This window comes from Gymnoscopelus microlampas, assembly GCF_963454915.1.
Source record: "Gymnoscopelus microlampas genome assembly, chromosome: 9".
Lineage (NCBI taxonomy): Eukaryota > Metazoa > Chordata > Actinopteri > Myctophiformes > Myctophidae > Gymnoscopelus > Gymnoscopelus microlampas.
The window spans coordinates 23513549-23536188 of record NC_139946.1 but is presented as its reverse complement, the minus strand read 5'-3'; the positions used below and the strand labels follow the sequence as shown (position 1 = coordinate 23536188).

At 42.0% G+C, this 22640-nt stretch overlaps 1 protein-coding gene across 5 annotated transcripts in view; it reads left to right on the top strand.

Annotated features, from left to right (window-relative positions):
* The first annotated feature begins 266 nt into the window (after nucleotides 1-266).
* Nucleotides 267-22640, top strand: part of slc44a5b (solute carrier family 44 member 5b) — a 57475-nt gene continuing 35101 nt past the window's right edge. For all 5 annotated transcript variants that reach the window (XR_014601544.1, XM_084067803.1, XM_084067801.1 and 2 more), the window contains exons 1-2: nucleotides 267-450; nucleotides 18757-18805. Coding sequence is in view for 4 of the 5 variants with exons in the window: in XM_084067803.1 (XP_083923929.1) it covers nucleotides 417-450; nucleotides 18757-18805 (83 nt within the window). In the remaining variant the exon portion in view is untranslated. The remainder of the gene's footprint in view (nucleotides 451-18756; nucleotides 18806-22640) is intronic.

Below are 22640 nucleotides of genomic sequence, written 5' to 3'. Positions count from 1 at the left end.
TACAAGCTCACAACAACCTAACTATGCTGATTGCTCACAACGCATCAGCCGGTGACTTGTTGTGAGCTTGTAGATCGGTTACTCTTTGGCGCGCGACACCGTCGTACGACTACTAATATCGTGGTCAGCCAGCTTGCCTGACAACCATCTAGCCAATCACGGCGTGACGGTCCCTCCAGGATATGGGATCACAAGGCTCCCCCTGCTACTCTCCCTCTCGCACTCGCATAATGAATGACGCTGTCTCGAGCTGTAAACACTGACGCTCTCTCAGCTGCGTGGGGGGGGGAAACACATCAAAAAGCTGCTACTGTATATTTATTAGGACAGCAGCAGCATTTAAAACGCCATTCACTTCCAGTGTCATATGCAACCAACAAAACAAACACGCTGCCGCGTCTCCTGTACGAAGTGCAATGGCTAGAAAGACGGACATTCCTTCTTACTATGGTGAGTCGACTCGTCTTTGTTAAATGCTGTGTACCTTTCTCCTACTCAGTGTGACAAAGGGTGTTTTGTGCCTTATTGTTGATGTTATTATTATGGCCCCAGTGGTTTTGATTTACGTCGTTGTTACCAACTCGCGTTTTACGCTCGCTAAAAAACAAAAAAATAGGCTACAATTTATGTCATTACTGTGTTGTACGCCGTGTAGTGTTTTTAAATGGTTTGTTGTGCTTTTTCCGTCAATACATTGAGCCATTAAATATCTTGTATTCATGTTTCATTAAGAACCTTGCAGATTTTAGATTATGTAGTCAACTCATCCGCAAAAATCATTGTTGAACCTCTTGTTTGTGCCTGTCTGTCTGTCTGTCTGTCTGTCTGTCTGTCTGTCTGTCTGTCTGTCTGTCTGTCTGTGCACAGTTAGTGGAGAAAATCAGTGCTTTAAAAGTGCACACAATAACCCACAACAACAATGACGCTTTTGTCACGTTCCATACTGTACACGGCCACGATGGGGTAAAATACAGCAACTACAAGTCCAGTTATACAGCTTGACAACAAGGACAGAAAAACAAAGCCCTCAGTTCTGACTGTCGGAGACAAAGGGATTCTTGTCAGCATGTGGCATTTGGCTGCTTTTTGGGCACAATGGACATTCAATCTGTGGGCAGCTTCTCTGTGTCAATTAGACTGTCTTTTAATCATGTTGTTTATCAAAGGAATATATAATCCTTTATTACTGCCAGAAGCCATGCAGGCGAGTAGTGTATACCACAGAATGGTCTCATGAGGCTATGACACAACATTTAAATTCTGGATGCCGAATCTTTTGCCTACTGTACATGAACATATCATACACATAATTTGTCATAATTTAATTTGACTGCTAAACGGTTGTCAAATTGCTATGTCAAATACATTTCTCAACTGCCAAAGGTGTTGACAGGTTGTAAATGTCACCAGCCTTCATCCAAGTTGCATGGCGCTGATGATTAGGTCTATATATATGACAACAACACTGTCATGGTAGCTTGACAGTGGTGTATCTTCTCACATTCTCTCATATTTTGACATATTCAATACCTAGTCTGTGCTTCATGGTTGTCGGCGCGGTGGGCGTTGTATAGTATATGCCTATCATTTCCCCACACACACACACACTGACCCTGCATGTCACTTTGTTCCCCCATGACTCCAGCTCTATGCCAGTCATGCTTGTAATCCTGTCAGTGCCAGTCAGTCCTGAAATCAACTGCAAAGGAGGAGATTCTCACTGCTCTCCTGAGGCACTCAGCTCCACATCCCCTCACTCCAGGATTATTTTTTTTGTGTCAAACCCCAACACTCGCTCTTCAGAAAAAAAAAGACACAAGACATATATATTAAGGCTGAGGGCAAGAAAGCATAGGAGAGACACAGGAGAAAGGCCCTGGCATGCAGGAATTAATCCTAGCCAGCAGCGGTACATGTGAGATCCAGAGGCAACTACACTATCACCAGGCACCAAATTCCTCATTCCCTTTCCTCAATGGAGCAGAGAAGGAGTTAATGTTTCATGCCCTGCCCTATAAATGTTGTGCTTTTATACATTATTACAGCTTTCGTGTATTATGTCAAAAACATTTTCAGGTGTGCGTAGTCATTGCTGTTTTCCTCCAAAAGTGATGCTCTTCAGAGGATTACATAGAACATAGCAAGGACTTTAACAACAAGGCTAGTTGAAGACCTATCCACTGGAGCATGAGAAAGAGTTATCGTGATGACTGCCTGTGTTCAGGTTAGCTGCTCCATCCAATTGGCTCTCCAGAGCTTTAGTTCAGTCAGCTCTCTTGGACATTCTCAGAATTTCTTGAGCTCTCATGCAGGCAAAAACTGTCCTGCCTATACCTATACCTTCTTATAGGGCTGGGCGATGTGGACAAAATTAAATATCACAACATTGTTGACCACATAGCTCAATATCAATATTGTGGGGATGGCTATTACTGCTTTTACAAAATATTTACACAGTCAGAATTTTAATCAGTTGCAAAAACAAATTGTGCATTCATACATAACAAAAAGCAGACATGAGTGATTTTCAACTATTCAATGCTCAATGCTTTTCATTGCACATTTATATGTTTTCTACTCGCTTGGAAACCAAGATTCGGGTATAACATTAGATATTTATAGAACTAACCAAAAGTTGCAGAACGTGTATGGTAGACTTAACCTGTACAATTGCAATGTTCAGTAAGTCAGAAAAGCAGAAAATACTTCATAATTTTTTTTGGACAGGTTTGTGAGTAACAATTTAGAAATGAGTTCCATTCAACACAAAATGGTGAGTCGGGCACACTGTTAATTAACAAATGTATCGCATGGGCGGCTTCCCTAAACGTAGCATTATTCCAGTGCAGCAGCTTCACAAAAAGTGGAGAGCTTTGGTTTAGAATCAAAGACTCCTTGTGGCCTCTCTCTGTGAAATTGCAGTCAGAGGATGTGGCGGTTCAAATGGCTCATTTTGCTCAGGAACAGGTACGTACAGTACCATTACAGGCCTTTCAAGTGTCTTTGTGACATGAGTAACCTCTGTGTGTGTGTGAGGTATATGTCAGTGCCTGCCTACTAGTAGTTTGAATGAATGAATATTTCCTATATTCAGTGGCTTCAGGTAGTAAATACCCTCAGAAGTTTATGTTTGCATCAAGGTAGTTATTGGATTGTCTTTGCCTTTGGCAATTGGACCGTTAGCTGCAAGGGCGCTTGGAGGCGACAACGAGGACACTATACATTTCCAGTGTGCAGCATGACTGTAGTTGGTATTTGTGTGTGACTTACTTGAGGACTAACTGACATTGACAGTGATTTATTAAATACAACCCTGATACACGCTAGCGAACAAGTGAGGGACACAGCTACTTGCATGACATGTAGGTTTTGTCCGTCTCTTTCTCTCTCTCTCTGTCTCTCTCCTCAACGGCCTCTATTCTGGGGGGAACATTAGCAGAAATAGCCGATCTACAAGCTCACAACGCGTTGCAACACGTCGCATGGTGAGCTTGTAGATCTGCTACCTCTGGCGAAGAGGTTTGGTGGAGAAGGAAACAAGAGCAGACCAATTACAGAGCCAACTCAAGTCTGGTTCACTAAGTATACAGGGTTTAAGTGGTTAAAATACGTTAAATGCACCAAATAAACCACTTAGGTCTATCAAAATACATGAATCGCTATCCCAAGGAAGAACAGGGTCAACTCACATCTCTGTTTTGTACACATGCCTCACTGCAGATATTGAGAGCCTTGAAGTCACCTTACGGATTAGCTGAGTTAGCTAAGTCAACAATGATCTGAATTCATTTTGTGTAGAACAGAGTGGCAGAGGTTAAGAGGATCCCCTTGTTGGAGGACACAGGCAGTAAGGCTGCATTGACATTGACTACATCAGGACAGTCAACCTCCCTCAGAGGGCCAGAGAGAAATTGTACTGTCATCTTAAAGCAAAACTTCACCAATTTCTGAATTTCTGAAAATAAATAAAAATTAGGGGACAAAGTTAAGTTATGTTCATGGTATGGCCTGAACTGATGATGAGGAGTCAAGGATGTGCATTTACAGAAATGAGTACTTCTGGTCTTAATAACCTTCTTATATATAATATATATATATATATATATATATATATATATATATATATATATATATATATATATATATATATATATATATATATATATATATATATATATATATATATATAATAACCTTTTGCCTGGAGGAAGGGGGAGAAAAGCGCATTGGCAGGATGAGAGGGGTCCCTGATTATTGTCAGACCCATCCTTAGATTGTGGATGTTTTAAACATCATAGATACTTGGCAAATCTTAAATATTATGCTATTATTCTTTGGCCATTTTATGTTTATTTGTTAGCAACAGTGAGTAGAGAGACCTGGGCCAGGTTTATAGTTTATTCTTGCTCTGCTACATACAGTAGCAGATCTACGAGCAGAAGCGTAGCCACCATAGAGGCAAGGCAGGCCTGCCCAAGTGAGCTCTTGCCTGCTTTAAGGGACAAAAACACAGTGCTTTTATTTATGACTCAATAATTTGTGCGGGACGTCATGTTTGCCTTTATCTTTGCTGCTACTGTGCTTCTTTGAGAATATAAATTACAGGCTACATTGATTATACTTGCATATTGTTTTTTATTCATATTTCTTTTTCTTGTATTACGTTGCAATAGCTCTTTCTCAATAGACACATCGGCCTGTGTTGTGTTGTTGTTGGCATTAAAGCCAAGTCATATCCACCCTGCTCTTTGTACAAAGCTATTTAAATCCACACAAAGGCCAAGTTGAGCCCATCACTGATCCAGAAGCAGCCACTAGTCTTGTTTCACTGAAATACAGTGCTACCCATTGACATGACCAGAGGCCCCCACAGAGTTGGACAAGGTCATCACAAAGCCCCCAGACGCATTGCTTCCACATTTCAGCTTGCAGCAGCAGCACGCTGGCTGTCATTGCCTGACACTCAGAAAAAACTAACGCTAGTCAGTCAGAAAGAAGAACCACCTGGGAGGGCAAGCCCACCCTGCTTGTGTCCTGCTATGCTCTCCTTCAGACAGGGATGGGTCAGCAAGCGTTGTACATGAAACCATTACTGAGGGGAGAGTGTGTGTGTGTGTGTGTGTGTGTGTGTGTGTGTGTGTGTGTGTGTGTGTGTGTGTGTGTGTGTGTGTGTGTGTGTGTGTGTGTGAGAGACTGTGTGTCAAATACACCATCCCACCCAGGACCCAGACCATCTCCTAATGGTTGGTAGGTTGGATCCCTAAGGTACACAGCAAAGTGAACCTATTGCTGCACAAGCCCAAGATCTGACTTTAGATGAGTTTAGGAGGTTGTTTTTCTTGTCTCAGTAAGGAGACAAGTGCTTAAAAGGCTGCAGCCTCCCTCAGAGAATGAAAAAGAGAAGATTGAAAGAAAAAGGGGAGGGGGTTGGATATGGAAAGGAAGGGCAGAAAAATATGATGGGGGCTGAGAGCTACATGTAAAGAGGAAGTGCTTGGGGTTATCTAGCCATGATGACTTGTGTAGTATGGAGAAAAGAAAGTAAGCATTCTGGAGCTTTCCAACTGCTTTGATTCCCTCACAGACGGATTCCAAATCCCTTGTCTGTTTTTTTGGGCCAGGTCAGAAGACACTGCACCCAGTGCATGTAAGGGGAACTCACTCTCTCTCTCTCTCTGTGTGTGTGTGTGTGTGTGTGTGTGTGTGTGTGTGTGTGTGTGTGTGTGTGTGTGTGTGTGTGTGTGTGTGTGTGTGTGTGTGTGTGTGTGTGTGTGTGTGTGTGTGTGTGTGTGTGTGTGTGTGTGTGTGTGTGTGTGTGTGTGTGTGTGTGAGAAGCAGTGAAGCCTTGCCAGTAAAGCTCTGCCCTAGACCCACGCACATGACCCTCTCACTCTTGTCAGAGCATTGCTGTGCTCTTTATCTCTATAGCAATGACCTCTCTAGGCAGCCTGGTTATGAACGTGCCATTTCAACTGAAACCCCTTTTTCCCAATCCTATGTTCTGAGCTCTGTACTTGCATGCAACCCCCAACATAAAAAAGGTTCATCTCTCGAGGTCGTCCTCAGACGAGCCCTCCATCGTCGCCTCCAGTCATCTGGCCTGCTCGTCTGTACTTTGTGCTCCTGCATCTGTCTTGAGTATGTCTACGTATGTTGATGTGGGATGTCCTTGAGACCGATGCCTGTGTCTTGGTTCCCATAGCACCAATTTGCTTACTGGCAGCTCTTGATGTATTTGGCAGTGTCCTGCTAGTCTCATCCTACTGGCTGCTCTGGGTTTGATACAGCCATGGTAGTCCAGTATTTAAAAACACTATTGCTGTGCTTTAGACAGGCTTTTCTTGAGTATGCACCCAAGAGAGATGCGATGGAGATGTGAGGAGTGAGGACAGCACACTCTCTCTTTTTTCCAAGAATACCTGGCTGCAGACGAGATTGTGGACCTCCGCAAGAGGCATCTCCGCAGATGAAGACAAATTATTGTTAAATATTAGAGGAACAAAAAAGTTATGTTATTAACCGGTAATAGACCGTTTCTATTCCTCAAACTGGTTTGGAGTCCAGTGAACATTAATTTGCAACCAGAGGAAGACATGAGCCATATCAATGCCATGTTGCCAATGCCGTTTTCCTCCATGGATTTGCAGAAATCAGCGCTTCATTAAATATAAATGTAAAAAAATACACACAGTGTTCAAATTTAACGGCCTCTACTGCTGGCAGGAAGTCGGAAAGGAACATCCTTATACTGAATCTTTAAACTTTATATTTTGGTACTTTTGTTGTATATTTTTCCATAAACGCACTGTGTTTTTTGCTGTGGAGGTGCAAACTCACCCAAGAAGCCCTTCACTCAGGTCTAAGTATTTATGAATCAGCAGAGGGGGTGTGGGGGGGGGGGGGGGGAGAGAAAACCTTTTCAAATGGCCTCTCTGACCCACCCCATGTAGAGCACCTGCAGTGTTCGAGCTGTTTGCCTGACCATGGCATGAAAGAGGCCTGTGTTTGACAGTGGAGCCAGGGTACACTGGTGCCTGTGTCTTGTCTGTATACTGGATATGTTTACGGAGACCAGTTGAGCATGGAAAGAAAGGGGGAGACAGCGTTGCGGTGTCAGAGTAATGGGAAAGGAGAGCAGTTTTTATACTTCAGCAACTTATGACAATATTGTGTGTAGCAATAGCATATGTGGGGGAAAGTAGTAGCCTATAAATGTTCAGATGAAGTTATTTATGGATTTTAGTTTAGTAGTAAACATCAGGGGTAAACCCAGCAATAAAGAAAACATTAAGAAAGCGATGCATAAGTATTAAATACAAGCATTAACTGGTAAGCATTTACCATACTAGTAATAAAGAACCAAGCAAGCAAAAAAACACCAAACTACAGAATCTAAATGACTGCATCTTACAGTGAAGTGAATATAATAATTAAAATAGCCCTAATGCAGACTTGAAATTAGTCACTTAAATGATTATACCACACCTTGGTGATACAGTATAATAAAGTGCAATACATTTTGTAGTGCTAGGGATCTTGCAAAGAACATCGCCCAGTATGGTGTTTTTAGTGGTACCGTAATGTCTCTAAATTTAGTCCCACCTCTCGCGTTGCTCCATGAGCTGAGCCAGTATGAACTGATGTATGGCAGCAAGTGATCCAGATTATTTGCCCGTGTGCAGTGAATCAGTTTCAGCAGTAAATGCACCCATAACTCCTGTGAAGTCTATGCTGCTATGCTGCAGGGTCCATCAGGGGGGTCTACGGCAAGGAGATAAGTGTGCAATTCTCCCTCCTCCGAAATGAGAAATACCAGCTGATGGGAAAACAGCTTCTATGACTTCCCCCTGAAGCGTTGAGCTTTATCACTCCATGGCGGGTTGTTACATTTGGTGCTGTTCCCAGCAGAGGCGCTTTGAAGTCGATTCTCTGCCACTCAATCTCATGCTTAGACTCACTGGAAGGATTGCCTCATTTGACCTTCATTCACTACAGCGTATCACAAACATGCATAAAGCTGTAAAGTCAGTCTATTTACATCCTTATGTCTGTTACTGTGGCAGACTAAATGCAGATGCAAATGTGATTGGCTGGTATGGATTACTGGCAAAGGCTTTGTCTGAGACAGTGTAATTCCCTTCCCAGTCCAATATCTGTGCCTTCAGAGGCCAACATGATTGTCCTGTTTTATGTAAATCTGTCATGGGAGGACATGTCACTGCATAGATTACCGCCTGGGCATTCATGAATATGCCTGAGGTTGATTGCTGCCCTGGCAAGGTTTGTTGACCGTGTTTGGCGGACGATTTTCATCCATGCTTGACACGTTGATTTCCACGGCGAGGATGATGTAACCCTCAGTGGTCGGCAACAGTTCTGCAGAACTGCAGATCTACAAGAACTGAGCTTGTAGATCTGCTATTTTAGCTATTCCTTTGAAAATGTTTGAATATGTATGAAGATTTTTCAACAGATTAATTTATGTAGATGAATGGAAATAATTCTGACAATTATGCAAAAAAATATTGTGATAATATCAAATAATTGCGATTCTGTTAAGTGCACTTTCTAGTTCTGAGAATAAAAGTATGTCACATAATGAATTATTCAAATAATTTAGACTCCTCTACCTGGTCAGTCCAGGTGGTGATATGTCGTGCATAACAGAGAAGCAGTCAGTCCTCCTGATGCTTCAGGAGATAGACTTTTTTTCACAATATGGAGAGGGGATATAAAACCCATGTCATTTACAGCATTTTATAATTAATTAATGGGCCAGCATTTCCCAGCCACTTTCCCTCCATCATACATATGTTTGTGGTCTGTTGCAGGTTCCAGTCGCCTGACTTACCGTAAATATTACTGATGAATTGAGTACAAAGGACCACAACGGAAACTAGCCCCTGGGGCTTTTTGTGTTATCCTTTTAGCGTAACCTTTGACCTGTACTGTTAATATTTATGTTAATAAAGTATTCAATCATTCAATGAATCAAACTCTGACTATTCACCCATACACGCCAGGGTGGCACTAACTAACCAGCAACCTTTTTTAGCCATTGACTATACTGTTCTATAGTACTGTTCTGTGCCTTAGATAAAAACATTGGCTCGAGGCCAAGCTTACTTGCTGACCCCTGGGTGTTATAAGTTATCTCCCACTTGGGCCCTTATCATCCTATCATATTATAGGGCTGGGTATGTGATAAAAGGCAACATTATAGCTCACCACAAGAGCTCCTCCAGTATCAGTGCAAAGGTCACGGGTTACCTCATATCCTGTTCATTGGTTATTAAACATGATGCTCTTGCTAACATGATGTCTTGTCAATAGAGACGTCAGTTAGTGGAACTTAACAGTGACCAACAGTTAGCTGTCTCTGTGTTCCAATGCCCGCCAGGCTTTTTCCAAATGTTGTTGACTACAGACACTCTTTCAGCCTCACCACTGCCAGCAACCCACATCCAATTCACCTCTCTCTCTCTCCCCCATCTCTCTCCCTCTCTCCCCATCCTCTCTCTCTCTTTCTCTGTTTCTATCTCTTCCTCCCTCCCTCTCTTCCCCTCTCTCTCCATGTGCTGGTGGACTGCAGTGCAGTCTAAACAGCCGTGTCATGCGGAGCCTGGTGGTGGGCTGGTGGCCCAGCAATGCTGATGAGTGTCAGAGTCCCCCCCGTGCCCCGGAATGAAATGTGTTTTCCTTTTTTCTTTTTACCGACGGCACAGAGTACGGTACATTATGGTTTGTGGAGGTAATCAGGCTGATGCATTGAATAAAAACATCACATACAGTATCATACCAAAATATAGTCATTTGTATTACAGCGGTTGTCGAATGAGCAGATGGAGTCAGTGCATGCTCAGATTCAAAATGTTACTCTCTCGGTTAGACTGTATAATTATTTTCCCTCTTTGTTTTAATATCCATTGTGATTTTTTTTTGTTTCGTTTTTTCCTGGTGCACTGAGTGTCCCTGCAATCCTGTATTGTGTTGTATTATGACTCTCCTCTGTCATTTAGTATTGACAGGTTCAATGGGGCTTTGACCAGCCTAATGACTGTCCTGGTTTATGTAATGGCAGGGGGAATGAGTTTCCTGTTGATCCTGTTGTCGAACATATTGGCTGGTCTAGGGCTGAACGATTATGGCTAAAATGACAATCCTAATTATTTTGCATAATATTGTATTCACGATTATTGATAATGATTACTCAATGTTACCCTATGTTGCTTATTGTGTTTATCAGTGCTGTATCTCATGGTCTGCAATGTTTTCTGTGATTTTACTTAAGCCTGAAAGATGGGGAGGGGATGAAGATGGGTTGATAACCAGAACATTTGGTTTCAACACTTGTGTGTAATAGAGAGGAGACAAGGGCAAGATGCAACAGCTGACTAAATGAGGGGGTTGAATTAATTGCCATAAAATCATGATTTTCGAGTGATTGTACAGCCGTAGGCTGGTCCCTTATCTCGGTGTAATAGCCCAGTGGAGGGACCACTGAACAACCTCCGCCCCTGCCACTCACTGCAATACAATCTGTCATCTCACCACTGACTTTCCTTTGATCTCAGTGTGAATCAGCTCTCATCCACCATATGGACCAGCCTACAATCTGGCCCCATACTGTGTGTGTGTGTGTGTGTGTGTGTGTGTGTGTGTGTGTGTGTGTGTGTGTGTGTGTGTGTGTGTGTGTGTGTGTGTGTGTGTGTGTGTGTGTGTGTGTGTGTGTGTGTGTGTGTGTGTGTGTGTGTGTGTGTGTGTGTGTGTGTGAGAGATACACACACCCCATGACGATCAATGAATGTTTTTTTTCCCTCTATATATATATTAAGCTTTCATTGGGTCCCGATTCAATAGCAAGCTAACCAGCTGAGCTCACGGCGGTGATAGCTTTAATTAGCTCTTAAGGGAGTTACTGTGATGCAATGCGTGTATGCAATTTTAACTCAGTTCCAGGCAAAACCTCACCTTGTGCAATCGTACAGGTACTGAACATTACTTTGTGATCCGTAGGGCTGTCCCAAATGCCTTTTTGGAGGCTTTGAAGTTTCTTGAGCATTGCTTTGAATTAATTTGAGCGTTCGACAATGGGGAGGGGGTTGTATTGACGCGAGGAGTTCGAGCTGCACTGCTCACATGGCCTGCGTGGCTGCCTCTTATAGCGCACCCCACCAACTGTTCTCCTTAACTCCTGCTGCTGCATCTCGGTGCACAAGATCCTGGCCAAACCTATAGTCAGCATGACGAGAGGAGAGGTTAGGAAAAAATATTTGATGTTGGAGTTAAAGGGGGGTTTATGGGCGTTTAAAAAACAAACAAACAAAATAATATATATATATATGTTATGTATTTTGGATCAGCCAAAAAGTACTATGACATGAGTAGCCATTCTGTCACTATGACAATACTGTCCATCAGTGTTCACATGTTAGCCAATGTAGCCAATGGAAACGGTTGCTAGACTACAGATTTGTCACACAGCAGGGTGTAATTTTACTGGAACTGGGTTGGAAATTCCAACACAGTTGCATAGCATTTGTACTTTCAGTACAACATTGATCAGAATGTAGGCTAATGTACGATACCTTATGAAAAAAATGATAAAGACGTAAAATGCAGACCCTTGTGGCATCTTATTTTGGGGCTTTATTGTCTGTCTGCTGTTGAAGACTGAGGAACTTTCTTCCATGCCAAAAAGGGTTCTGGTTAGGGTTAGCCTAGTTTGCAGATATATGGCCAGAGTTGGGGGTAGATGAGATGAAAATCAACAACAGCGAAAGACTTGTTTTGTTCCTGTCAAAGTGCCTTATTTAATTCCCACCGTTCCATGAACATCCTCTTATCTATTCTCAATTAAAAAATGTTGTCAAAAAAGATTTATTGGAGAAACATGAAAGGTAATACAGAGTAGAAATCTCCAGGTTTTTCAAATATATGCAAAACATATAAATCTATTCTAAATTTTGACCTTGGTATTAAAATGTTATCCTTTCATTCAGTCCACAGTCTCTCGTTTCATCCCTAGCTGGCTTGACTTGAGTTTTTTGACCCAAAGTTAGCCTAATTATCTCTTCGAGGCAGCCTATTGATCATTACCACCACATTTCATGTTCTTGATTTTGACCGTGACCCTTGATTGTGACCTTCACCTTCAACCCAAAAGTTAATAATCTCTTCAGGGCATTCTCACCGTGTATCATTAAAATCCGCCCAGCCATTCTCGATATTGACCTTTTCGACTCAAAAGTTAATCGTAACTAATCTTCTAATTAGTTAGTTAGTAAATCGTCTAATATATTTTATTTTATCTTTATTCTTATCTATCTTGGTTTGGCTCTTGACTCTACTGTTCAGATACAGTTAGTATCTATCCTGTGTTTCACTAGCAGCCTACAGATAATTCCCAAGATGTTTAATGAAAATCCACCCAAACAATTCTCTAGTTTGACCTTGACCTTGTTGACCCAAAAGTTCGTCATCTCTACTCTAGCCTACTGAGATGTGATGCAAGAGTGCGGTCTAGCCAACACGGGACTCCAGAATCGCTGCCTTCCAAACCCTCCTGTCTAGCATCAGGGTCTTGAGCTCTGCAGTGTTTTTAGCTCCACTGTCACGCCGCAGTGCATCTACTGTACGTAGGTGGTGCGCCTGCTGATCACCACCAAGTTACTGTATGGCCATCGAGAAGAGGGCCTGTGTGTGTCTTTATCCAGGGCTAATCTCGCAAATTGCTGGTTAGCGTTTCCTTTTGTCCTGATTTATTTTTGTTCTTGTCAGAACGTTCATGTGCCTGATTGTATGGGGAAAGAAGCTTTTTGCCACTGGCTCTGAGACTGCGTTGCAGCATCATTTGAAACAGTCTGTGGTTGGGATGGCTTGGATCCTTGATGATTCTGAGAGCTTTGCTGACACAATGTTAGTCGTATAAGGTGTCGTATTTATTTACTTTTTAAATATTCATCTAGACGGATGGACGAAGGTCGGAGATTTATGTTTTCGCCCCTGTCTGTCTGTCTGTCTGAGAGTAGCTAATCTCCGGTAACGCTGGACCAATTGCCGTGAAAGATCTTTTCTAGAAGTCTGAGATCCACATGGGAGCCACACTGTCCCCTGTCTTGTTTGAGTTATTTTGTTCTCAGACAAAAAAAAGAATGCAATCTAACTCTGGCAGAGGTGATCAGCGCAACGTCAAACTGAAATTGCAGTAGTAATAAATCAAGATAGAGTTCTACCAACTTCTTCACTAGTGGGGAAGTCAAACCTTTCAAAGAGCTTAGAGTTCACAATGTCATGCTGTCCCCAAGTGGGAAAAGAACAACAAAGACTTGAATGCAACAAAAGAAGTGGAAAACCACATAACAGCCTAGTCAGTCAGAAACGTTGGTGTATTTTAAGTCTCTGTGTCCATGTGAAGAGGACCGTCTTAGCGGCTGGAATCAGTACAGAGGCACTTGTAGGGTGTAACCCGAAGGTGTATTTATTTACAAAACATGACAGACATTTAGGAGAAACATCCAGACCTGATAGCATTTGGCTTCTCACCCTCAGCTCTCAATACTCTCGTCTGGTGAAATGGCAGCAGCCTTTTATAGCCAGCTGGCACTAATGAGCATGGACTAAACCATTTGACTGCACCAGTCATAGGGGTGTTTCTAAAACATATAATAAATACCTAACTAAACATACAATAAATACATGAACATAAATAGCCTTAAAACACAAGTATTACAAGTCTCATTAACTACACAGGTTATTCAATAATTCCTTCTTCATACTACAACATAATTTCCCACTCACACCAGCACATCATAACCCCCCCCAGCTATCCTAATATGGTCCAGCCCAATCATGCTGAAACACACAGGTAATTGTTAGGCATTCAATCAGACCTCAACAATAAAACTTACATTGCCCCTCAACCATATTGCACCTAGTCTCTATTGCACTTATTACACACATTACACCTGCCCATCATGATTGTCACTTTAGTCTCCCCAGGTGGAACTCGTTGGCTGAGTGGCCATCTCAGTCAAACAGGAAACAAATGTATTCAACAATAAAATGACTGTGCAAAATATGCTGTGCAAATTACCAAAGTGCCCATATGCTGTGCAAATCAGTCAACTCAGGGTTAAAATACATGTGCAATATTTGTAACAGAGGTCCTCTCTGTTACATTACCTCCCTCCTCTCCAAGCCCCTCAATCCTCCGGGTACTTGGAACAGGCTCAGGGACACTCAGTCACACAATTACTCCCCTCAAGCCAATAGAGAAGGGCATCCATATAAATATGAATAATTACCCCCCTCCTCAAAGCTATGGGGGACTCTAAGCACATTGTAGTTCTCATCACTTCGTTGTAGTTCATTTGCTTGTAGTTCATTTACTTGTAGTTCAGGCCTTCATGTACATTAAAATCTTGAGCACTCTGTGCTACCGGTGAGCAGGGGAAGAAGGCAACTTCCCCCTCATCTGTGATGACGGCATACCATACATGGCAACTTGCTCAAAGGCGCTCACCAACTGGTCAGTGTCCTCATGTGGAGAGAGTGGCAGCCTGGGTTCCCTGTGAAAAGGTGGCTCCCTCTGGGGTCTGGCACCACTCCCCACCTTGGTCTCCTCATCTCCTCCTCGACACTGCTCCCCCTCCTGCTCACGATCCGAGCTGCCTCCCATGTCACCGACCCGCAGGTGGAGCTGCTGGAGGTGTTGTCGCATACCCTCTCTTCTGCGTTGCTGCTTCGGACCTGATGCCTTTCCATCTTTCTGCTGGTCTCTGGCTGCTTTCTTCTCTGGTGGCTCCTGCCGACCTTCCTTCATTACACCACTTGATTTGGCCTCTGTACTGTGACGTGGATCCCACTTCTGACACCAATTGTGAAGAGGACCGTCTTAGCGGCTGGAATCAGTACAGAGGCACTTGTAGGGTGTAACCCGAAGGTGTATTTATTTACAAAACATGACAGACATTTAGGAGAAACATCCAGACCTGATAGCATTTGGCTTCTCACCCTCAGCTCTCAATACTCTCGTCTGGTGAAATGGCAGCAGCCTTTTATAGCCAGCTGGCACTAATGAGCATGGACTAAACCATTTGACTGCACCAGTCATAGGGGTGTTTCTAAAACATATAATAAATACCTAACTAAACATACAATAAATACATGAACATAAATAGCCTTAAAACACAAGTATTACAAGTCTCATTAACTACACAGGTTATTCAATAATTCCTTCTTCATACTACAACATAATTTCCCACTCACACCAGCACATCATAACCCCCCCCAGCTATCCTAATATGGTCCAGCCCAATCATGCTGAAACACACAGGTAATTGTTAGGCATTCAATCAGACCTCAACAATAAAACTTACATTGCCCCTCAACCATATTGCACCTAGTCTCTATTGCACTTATTACACACATTACACCTGCCCATCATGATTGTCACTTTAGTCTCCCCAGGTGGAACTCGTTGGCTGAGTGGCCATCTCAGTCAAACAGGAAACAAATGTATTCAACAATAAAATGACTGTGCAAAATATGCTGTGCAAATTACCAAAGTGCCCATATGCTGTGCAAATCAGTCAACTCAGGGTTAAAATACATGTGCAATATTTGTAACAGAGGTCCTCTCTGTTACAGTCCACAATAAACTATTGACTATCGGCAGATATGAGTGTGAGGATTTACTCCTTTATTCTAAAATGTTAATGATAACATTTTGTAATGTAATACATATCTCCATCCTCTTTCACTCAGAAGAACATTGACAACAACATTAACTTGAAAAGTGTGCACCTCAGAGCACAGGTCTCCGCCAGGCCGGGTTGCTTACCCAGGGCCCGCAAAATCTGGAAGTCACTCATATCCATTCGGAATGGCATTTGAAAAATATCTTGATCACTTGACCTCAGAGATATGTGGGGTCATGTGAGTTTTGGACAAAATCTGTAGGAGTAGTAGCATAAAGTGTGTTTTTGAAATTACGGAAAATGCAATCTGGCACGAATGGCCGGTGTCTATATGGAGAGTTTTATGATCCAAGGAATCAAGGGGAAAATATTTTTGATTGTATGACCTACGGTTTAAGAGTTATAGGCCATAACGTGAAGTGTAGCGCCACCATGAGGCTGATTTGAAGAATTTGCGGTGAAGGTTCTTCCTTGGTCTACTGCTCCAGTAGCCACATCCAGTGGAATGTAAAGCGACTTACAGTAGAACTGGCTAGTGCATCTCAGATGAGCGGAACACATAATGTCATGTGATACGATGCATGGTAAGGAAGAATCACACAGTTTAGTGGAAGGGCTTATAATCCCTTGCTGCCTGACTCACTTAAAGTGCACACACAGGCTTGAAGTCTCTATGGTTTTTCTTCAGGTTAACATCAATTAACACCTGTGGTGGCATACCTCATATGCCCCAAATAGATTCAACTGTAGAAAATGTATTTAGTCAGTCATGAGTACAATTAAACTGTGTCGTTACAGATTTACAATAGAATCACTATTACACAAGTATAATAGACAAGGGGTTTTGTCTTGATGGTTTTGGGCCTACAGCATATCAACAGAAGGGTCTATATTATGTTCAGTATTACTGATAATCATGGTTAAAGGGACAACAGGTTCATTTGTATGTGTGTGTTACTACAGTATGTGCCTCAGAGTAGGATTATTATTATTATATTATTATGTGCAGTGTCTTCACTAAAACAGACCATACATGTAGTCTCATCTATCTTTGGTACATTCCAGCCTACATAGTGGAATAATAATGACTGAGTAATATAAAAGTGTGCTGTCCCCTAAATCATTTATCTTTATTGCTCTCTTACTACAAATGCTGCAGTGAGCACCTGTTTTTTCTGACACTGTGTCCTTGGCTGAGGAATCCACACACTTAACCCAGAAGATCTCCCATTTTTAGAAACCAAAAAAGTGACTGGCTTCTGATAGAAACAAACAGATGGCTGCCTGTAGTGTAGTGTAAACAGATATATTTATGTCCTGAATGGGACACATCTTAGAGTGTATAAAATACCTTTTCCAAATACACATGCAGGATCTTATATAACCATGCCATTTTGAATTAATGCACATAACAAAACCTAGATTGAATGTTCTATGTATATATTTCCCTCATGCCAACTCTTTCATATACGAACATGTGTAGGCTCTTAGAACATGACATTGGGCTGGCATTTCTATGTACAGTAGTTGTAATTTGTTTGCCTACTTCGTAAGCCATTTTCAGATTCCATTGTAACCCGTAGGCATATACAATTTCATGCATTCGTGACTGTCATGCACTGGCCTCCCCAGATGTATGACAGCTTAGTTAAGACAGAAAAGTGTGTATACTTTGTAGGACAGTACACTCATACCTGACATTCTATATGAGTGGCTTGTGGGCTTCAAGTAGCTGTTAGTTGTACTCATGAGTGTGCTCCAGTTGCTCTCAGATACGCCGTCATACACTGATGTATTAGGGCAGAACAATAAGTTCAACATGAACTACTTAAATTTCATTGTTTCATAATTAATGTCTGTCAGAAAAGAGAGCGGGTGGGGGGCGGGAGGGGTTCCAAAGTTTACTTCTGAACAAGGTAGTGTTTTAGTCATGAATTTGGTCATGAATCAAGTACAATATTAATCTCACCCTTAAATGTATAGCCTACTAAAAGGATCATTCATTTTTTGCATAATTAGCTAATTGTCTAGAAGTCATATACCAGCTCACAGTCTGTGTTCATCTCCTGGTGTGCTCCTCTATTACTACCACACATACTACACGTATGCATGCACACAGATAGGGTGATTGAGGATCTTGTGACTGCACTTGCATGTTCAGCAGAGTCAAGTGGGGACTACTTCCTCTGACCCAGAAAAAACTTTTAGATCCGTCAGATGATTTATTGCAACCCCATATGCAATATTGTTTTGCTCTTTGCAGCTGCTTCTCAGCATGTTCATCACCTTTCAGTGCAGTGATGCTGGGAGACCTATACCTATTGTGGTGGTCAGCGCAATGCAGTGATCTCTAGTATGTGTAATTCTTCCTCAATCGTATATTAGCTGACTCACATATCCATAGCAATTTACAATCTGTGTGTGCAGGTCGTAATTCTAAGAAAGTATGTCTTGCTCAGAGACAGAGGACCAGTAGCTGTTATCTATATTGTTCTTGGGATTTTACCATTACGGGACGTCACTGAAACCACTGATCCAGTTCAGTGTCGTGTACAGCCCATGCCGTAGTTTGCAATGTGTTTGCAAAGTCTTTTCCTGCATGTTGTTATTCCCTCTCTCCTATCATGAACAATTATTGAGGACATTTTAGATTTTATTTTGACATATACCACAGATGTGATTCTTATTCTCTGTTACAATGATATGACATTTTTATTCATAATTCTGTGTAAATATACAGACAGTCTGTACAATCTTTAATAAAACAACAACAACAACAACAGGACCCCCTCGAAAACGAGATGCTGCATCTCAAGGGGCTTATCCTCCAGTGAAAATTCACATAAATAAATAATATTAACAACAGCACATATCAGGACATTTTTGATTGATGTTCTCTCAATGATCTTTGTTGGTGAGCAGAGTGATTAGGCTATGTCAACTGAGTTTCACTTGGTTTGACGTCTATAGCACTGTGCTGGTGAGTATCATATTCAAATGCTACATCACAGGTTCTCAACGTGGCTAATCATGAGATTATCTGCTTGTCTTGCAGGTGAGCCGCGCAAGTTTGACCCAACCTTCAAAGGACCAGTTCATAACAGGTATTTACATTATATAAAGTATTTTTCACTTAGATTAGGATTAAGGTAGCTACCAGCTAACAATGCAATATGTTGCTGTGTAGATCCATTCTTTCAGATTGTTCAGATTCAGATTGTTCAGATTGAAATTCAAACAGCACATTGTGAGATGAAAAATAACTGTAATTAATTCTTAAATTTTCATATGATCCTTTAATTTACCTTTGATACTGAACACAGAATGGAGACAGGACGATAGTAACCAAGTCTTATTTGCTTCCCTTTTTGTATAGAGTGGTTAGTCTCGCCAATTAGAATTTGTGAGGAAAATTACCTTGTTCAATGGACGAGTTTGTTTTATAGGTTATACAGGGAGGACTTCAGCTGCATCTCGAACAGTGGTGTAAAGAAACTAAGTACATTTACTCAAGTACTGTACTTAAGTACAATTTTGAGGTATTTTTTACTTTACTGTGTTTCAAATAATAATATAATACTATATAATAGTATAATAATATACTTTTACTTCTACTCCACTACATCTCAGAGGCAAATATTATACCTTTACTCCACTACAATTATATGAAAACTTTAGTTAGTAGTTACTTTTAAGATTTGGATTATTATTACAAAACACACTAACCACTTCAGCCCTATATGTTTTGGCCATTTGAAATATGCAGATCTAGAGGCTCACAATGATGATCTCGAAAAACATCCGGTGGGGATGTTGTTGTTGCTTTGTAAGATTTCAAGGCTTTGAGCTTTTTCAATGCATCATTGCCAGACACTTCCTTAAAAGAAAATGCGTCAGCCGACTCAGCCTGGACTCCTTTCTGTTGGTAAAAAGTCTCTCTCATGTCTTTCTCCATAGCACCCCGTTTGACAGCTTATTTACCAGTGTTTTGGCTATAGTTGCGATATTATTATTTAAACCACTGTTTCTCAATGTCTGGTCCGGGGCCCACCAGGGGTCCAAATGGAACCCCATCCAAAGACCCAAGTATGTTGTAACGGAAACTATGTCCTAACTGTTAGTCAGTGTCTTCCAAATCTTGGCTCTTTTTCATAGGATAGTATTGATGTTTTGTGCATAACCCTGTCTAAGCACGGATAGATTGATCATGTGTCATGCTGCGTTAATAGAGAGGGAATCTGAATGTTGGCAGCTCTCTCTACTCCACCTCCTGGATCAATAATGGCCATTAGTCATCCTGGTAGCTGGTGTTAGCCCAGTGACACACATTATGTAGGTCACATATCACTGTGAGATATGACATGGAGGGGCTATAAAGGTTGACACACTGTATGCTATCAGCCATCTTAGTGTCGTCCAGACAGAATTTCCATATTATAGCATAAATGTGACAGAACCAGTGTCATAAGCGTCTTGGGTTGTGCAGTATGACAGGGTCAAGACAGCTGTCTGCGCGCTGATCCATGCCATCGTACAGACGTACACTACAGTGGAGAGTTCTGCCAGTGTCAGACATTTTGGGCCATGTTTGTGCAATCAGTCTCTATGTGTCATCAGTATCATGGAAAAATGGCGTATAGATATTATTAGCTCCCATCGGAAAATTGCCAACCTATGTTGTCTTCTTCTGCCAAGTTAAGACCGTGTCCAAATTTGCTTGTTTTGTTTTCTCAATGTAAAGTGTTAACCCCCCTGCAAACAGCCGATTTACAAGCTCATAACCAGGGGCGGATCAACCATTCGTGGTGCCCGGTGCTACGACCCAGACACTAATGCACCTCTATTAAGACCTTACCGGGGGGGGGGGGGTGTTGACATTTGTATCTGTTCCCAAGAGTGAGATGAAACCACATCATTTGTCTTTTGTCATTTTTAACGTTTGCAAGCTTGGAGAGAGATGTTAACTTACATCCGAAGTGTCTGAAATGGATCTCTCAGAAGGAGAAGGTCAAAAGGTGCAGAAAACATGAGATAAGACACGGCCAGTAGACAATAACTCCTTTCTTTCTGTATAGCCGTGACAGATTGCAATGTCGTCATAAGATAAAGTGTTCAGAGTGGACAAAGTCTTTTTGTCTGCACAGAGCAACAGTTTAAAATGATCTTGGCAAGATGAAAATGATCAAAAGTTAAATGTAATGTTTTCACATCGCACTCACAAGTTATAATGTTCATACTCAAAGTTATAATTTTCTCCTTATAATTTCTTGGAGATCATTTTAGCCGATCTCTATTATGCTGCTCAGTGTAGGTTCCACAGGGCACAGGCTGCTGTGAAGCCATGTTTTCAAGCTTCCAGTCTCATTATCATAGCCCATTTAATTCCTACAGCTGTATGAAGGTGCTAACAGGATGCTGTGATGTTTCCGTGGCTCACAGGCTTTTCTCTTAATGATAACTGACTCCACAGTTGTCTTGTTTTCTTGCACAAGCACGCCGTCAAAATTGAATCTGTTATTCAGCAGACCAGACAGGAGTGGACACACTGTGGAACTAATTCTACTGCACATACTACTCACCCATACTGTATTAATGCATGAGCTTGTCTTATGTTACAGTATAATGCAATATAAATCTGTGACACATCACACTCTTGATTCATCTACAAATTGAGTCACTCTCTTACTACTCTCTTACTACAACACGTAGAAAAGGTTCTAAAGGAATCTTGTGTTCATCAGGCAAACTTCTCATGCACTTGCTCCAACCAATATCTTTGCTGGCTCCTCACACACACACACACACACACACTCTCGCTCTCTTACAGCTCATAACGACATGGAGACAGTCTGGCGGTGAAATACCAGAATGGTACACACACTGTTCTGTGGCACCACCGTCAGCTGTGTCACCTTGGCTCTAGCAGAGTTAGCAGCCCTGCAAATACAGCAGTGACACACAGCTTCTCATGGCACCAGCCAGCAGTCATGCCTGCCAGCAGTCTCTCCTTTCTCCCCTCACATGCACTTTGACGACTCACAGCTCTGCCAGCCCAGCACGCGAACCGCAGGGTGGCACTTTGGTCCACATTTGAAAAGTGAATCGAGGAGGTGGAGAGTTTGGGGAGCGGTAGGTTGAAGATAGAACTAAGTCCTGTTTGGTTTGGAGGCTGATCGTATTTACACAGTCAGCTTTGCCTGGTTTGAAAATAAGAAGACAACAAGACAGTGCTTGCTTAGGGCCTCACATTGCTTTGTCAGCCTCCCTTCAGCAGTCACCTTTTAACGCCTCAAGGGTGACTGTATTAGTGCTGTGGTGCTATGCTTGCACTTTGTCTTAATGAGGCGGATGTGACTGTCACTGTACTATGAGGTTGGATGCAAAGCGGGCCTCACAGTCACATGAAGGAGGAGGAGAGTTGGTTGTGTGGCTTTTGGAAGCTAAATGACGCAGAGGGAATGAAAGATGAGTTACCCAGCCATTGCCATGGAAACTTTGACAGCTCATCCCGACAGCGTTTTACTTTTGTGTGAAGTGAAATGATTATTCTACCATGTCTCCTTTTGTTAATAATAATGATAATAGAGAACGCACTGACTGTGGGTCTCCGCCTATCCGTGTCCCCTTCATAGTCTACGATGTCAGCTATTTGGAAAAGAGAACTGTTTTCAAATTCTAAACCATGCCGTTGCTGTCTTGTAAACTACGACCTTCACCGGAATATCATTTATATTATGTTTTTTCTTTCAGTCTTACGTCAGAATTTCTTTTATCATACTTTGAGTCTGTCTGGGCCATTAAATGTGATTTAGTCGATGGTTCCACTGATAATGGTGTTTTTTCCTGAAGGATGTGGGACAGACTGTATGGGTTAGCCATTATCAGCGTATTGGGATGGGTGGCCAATGTCATGTGCGGTACTATCTTAGTTGTATCAGA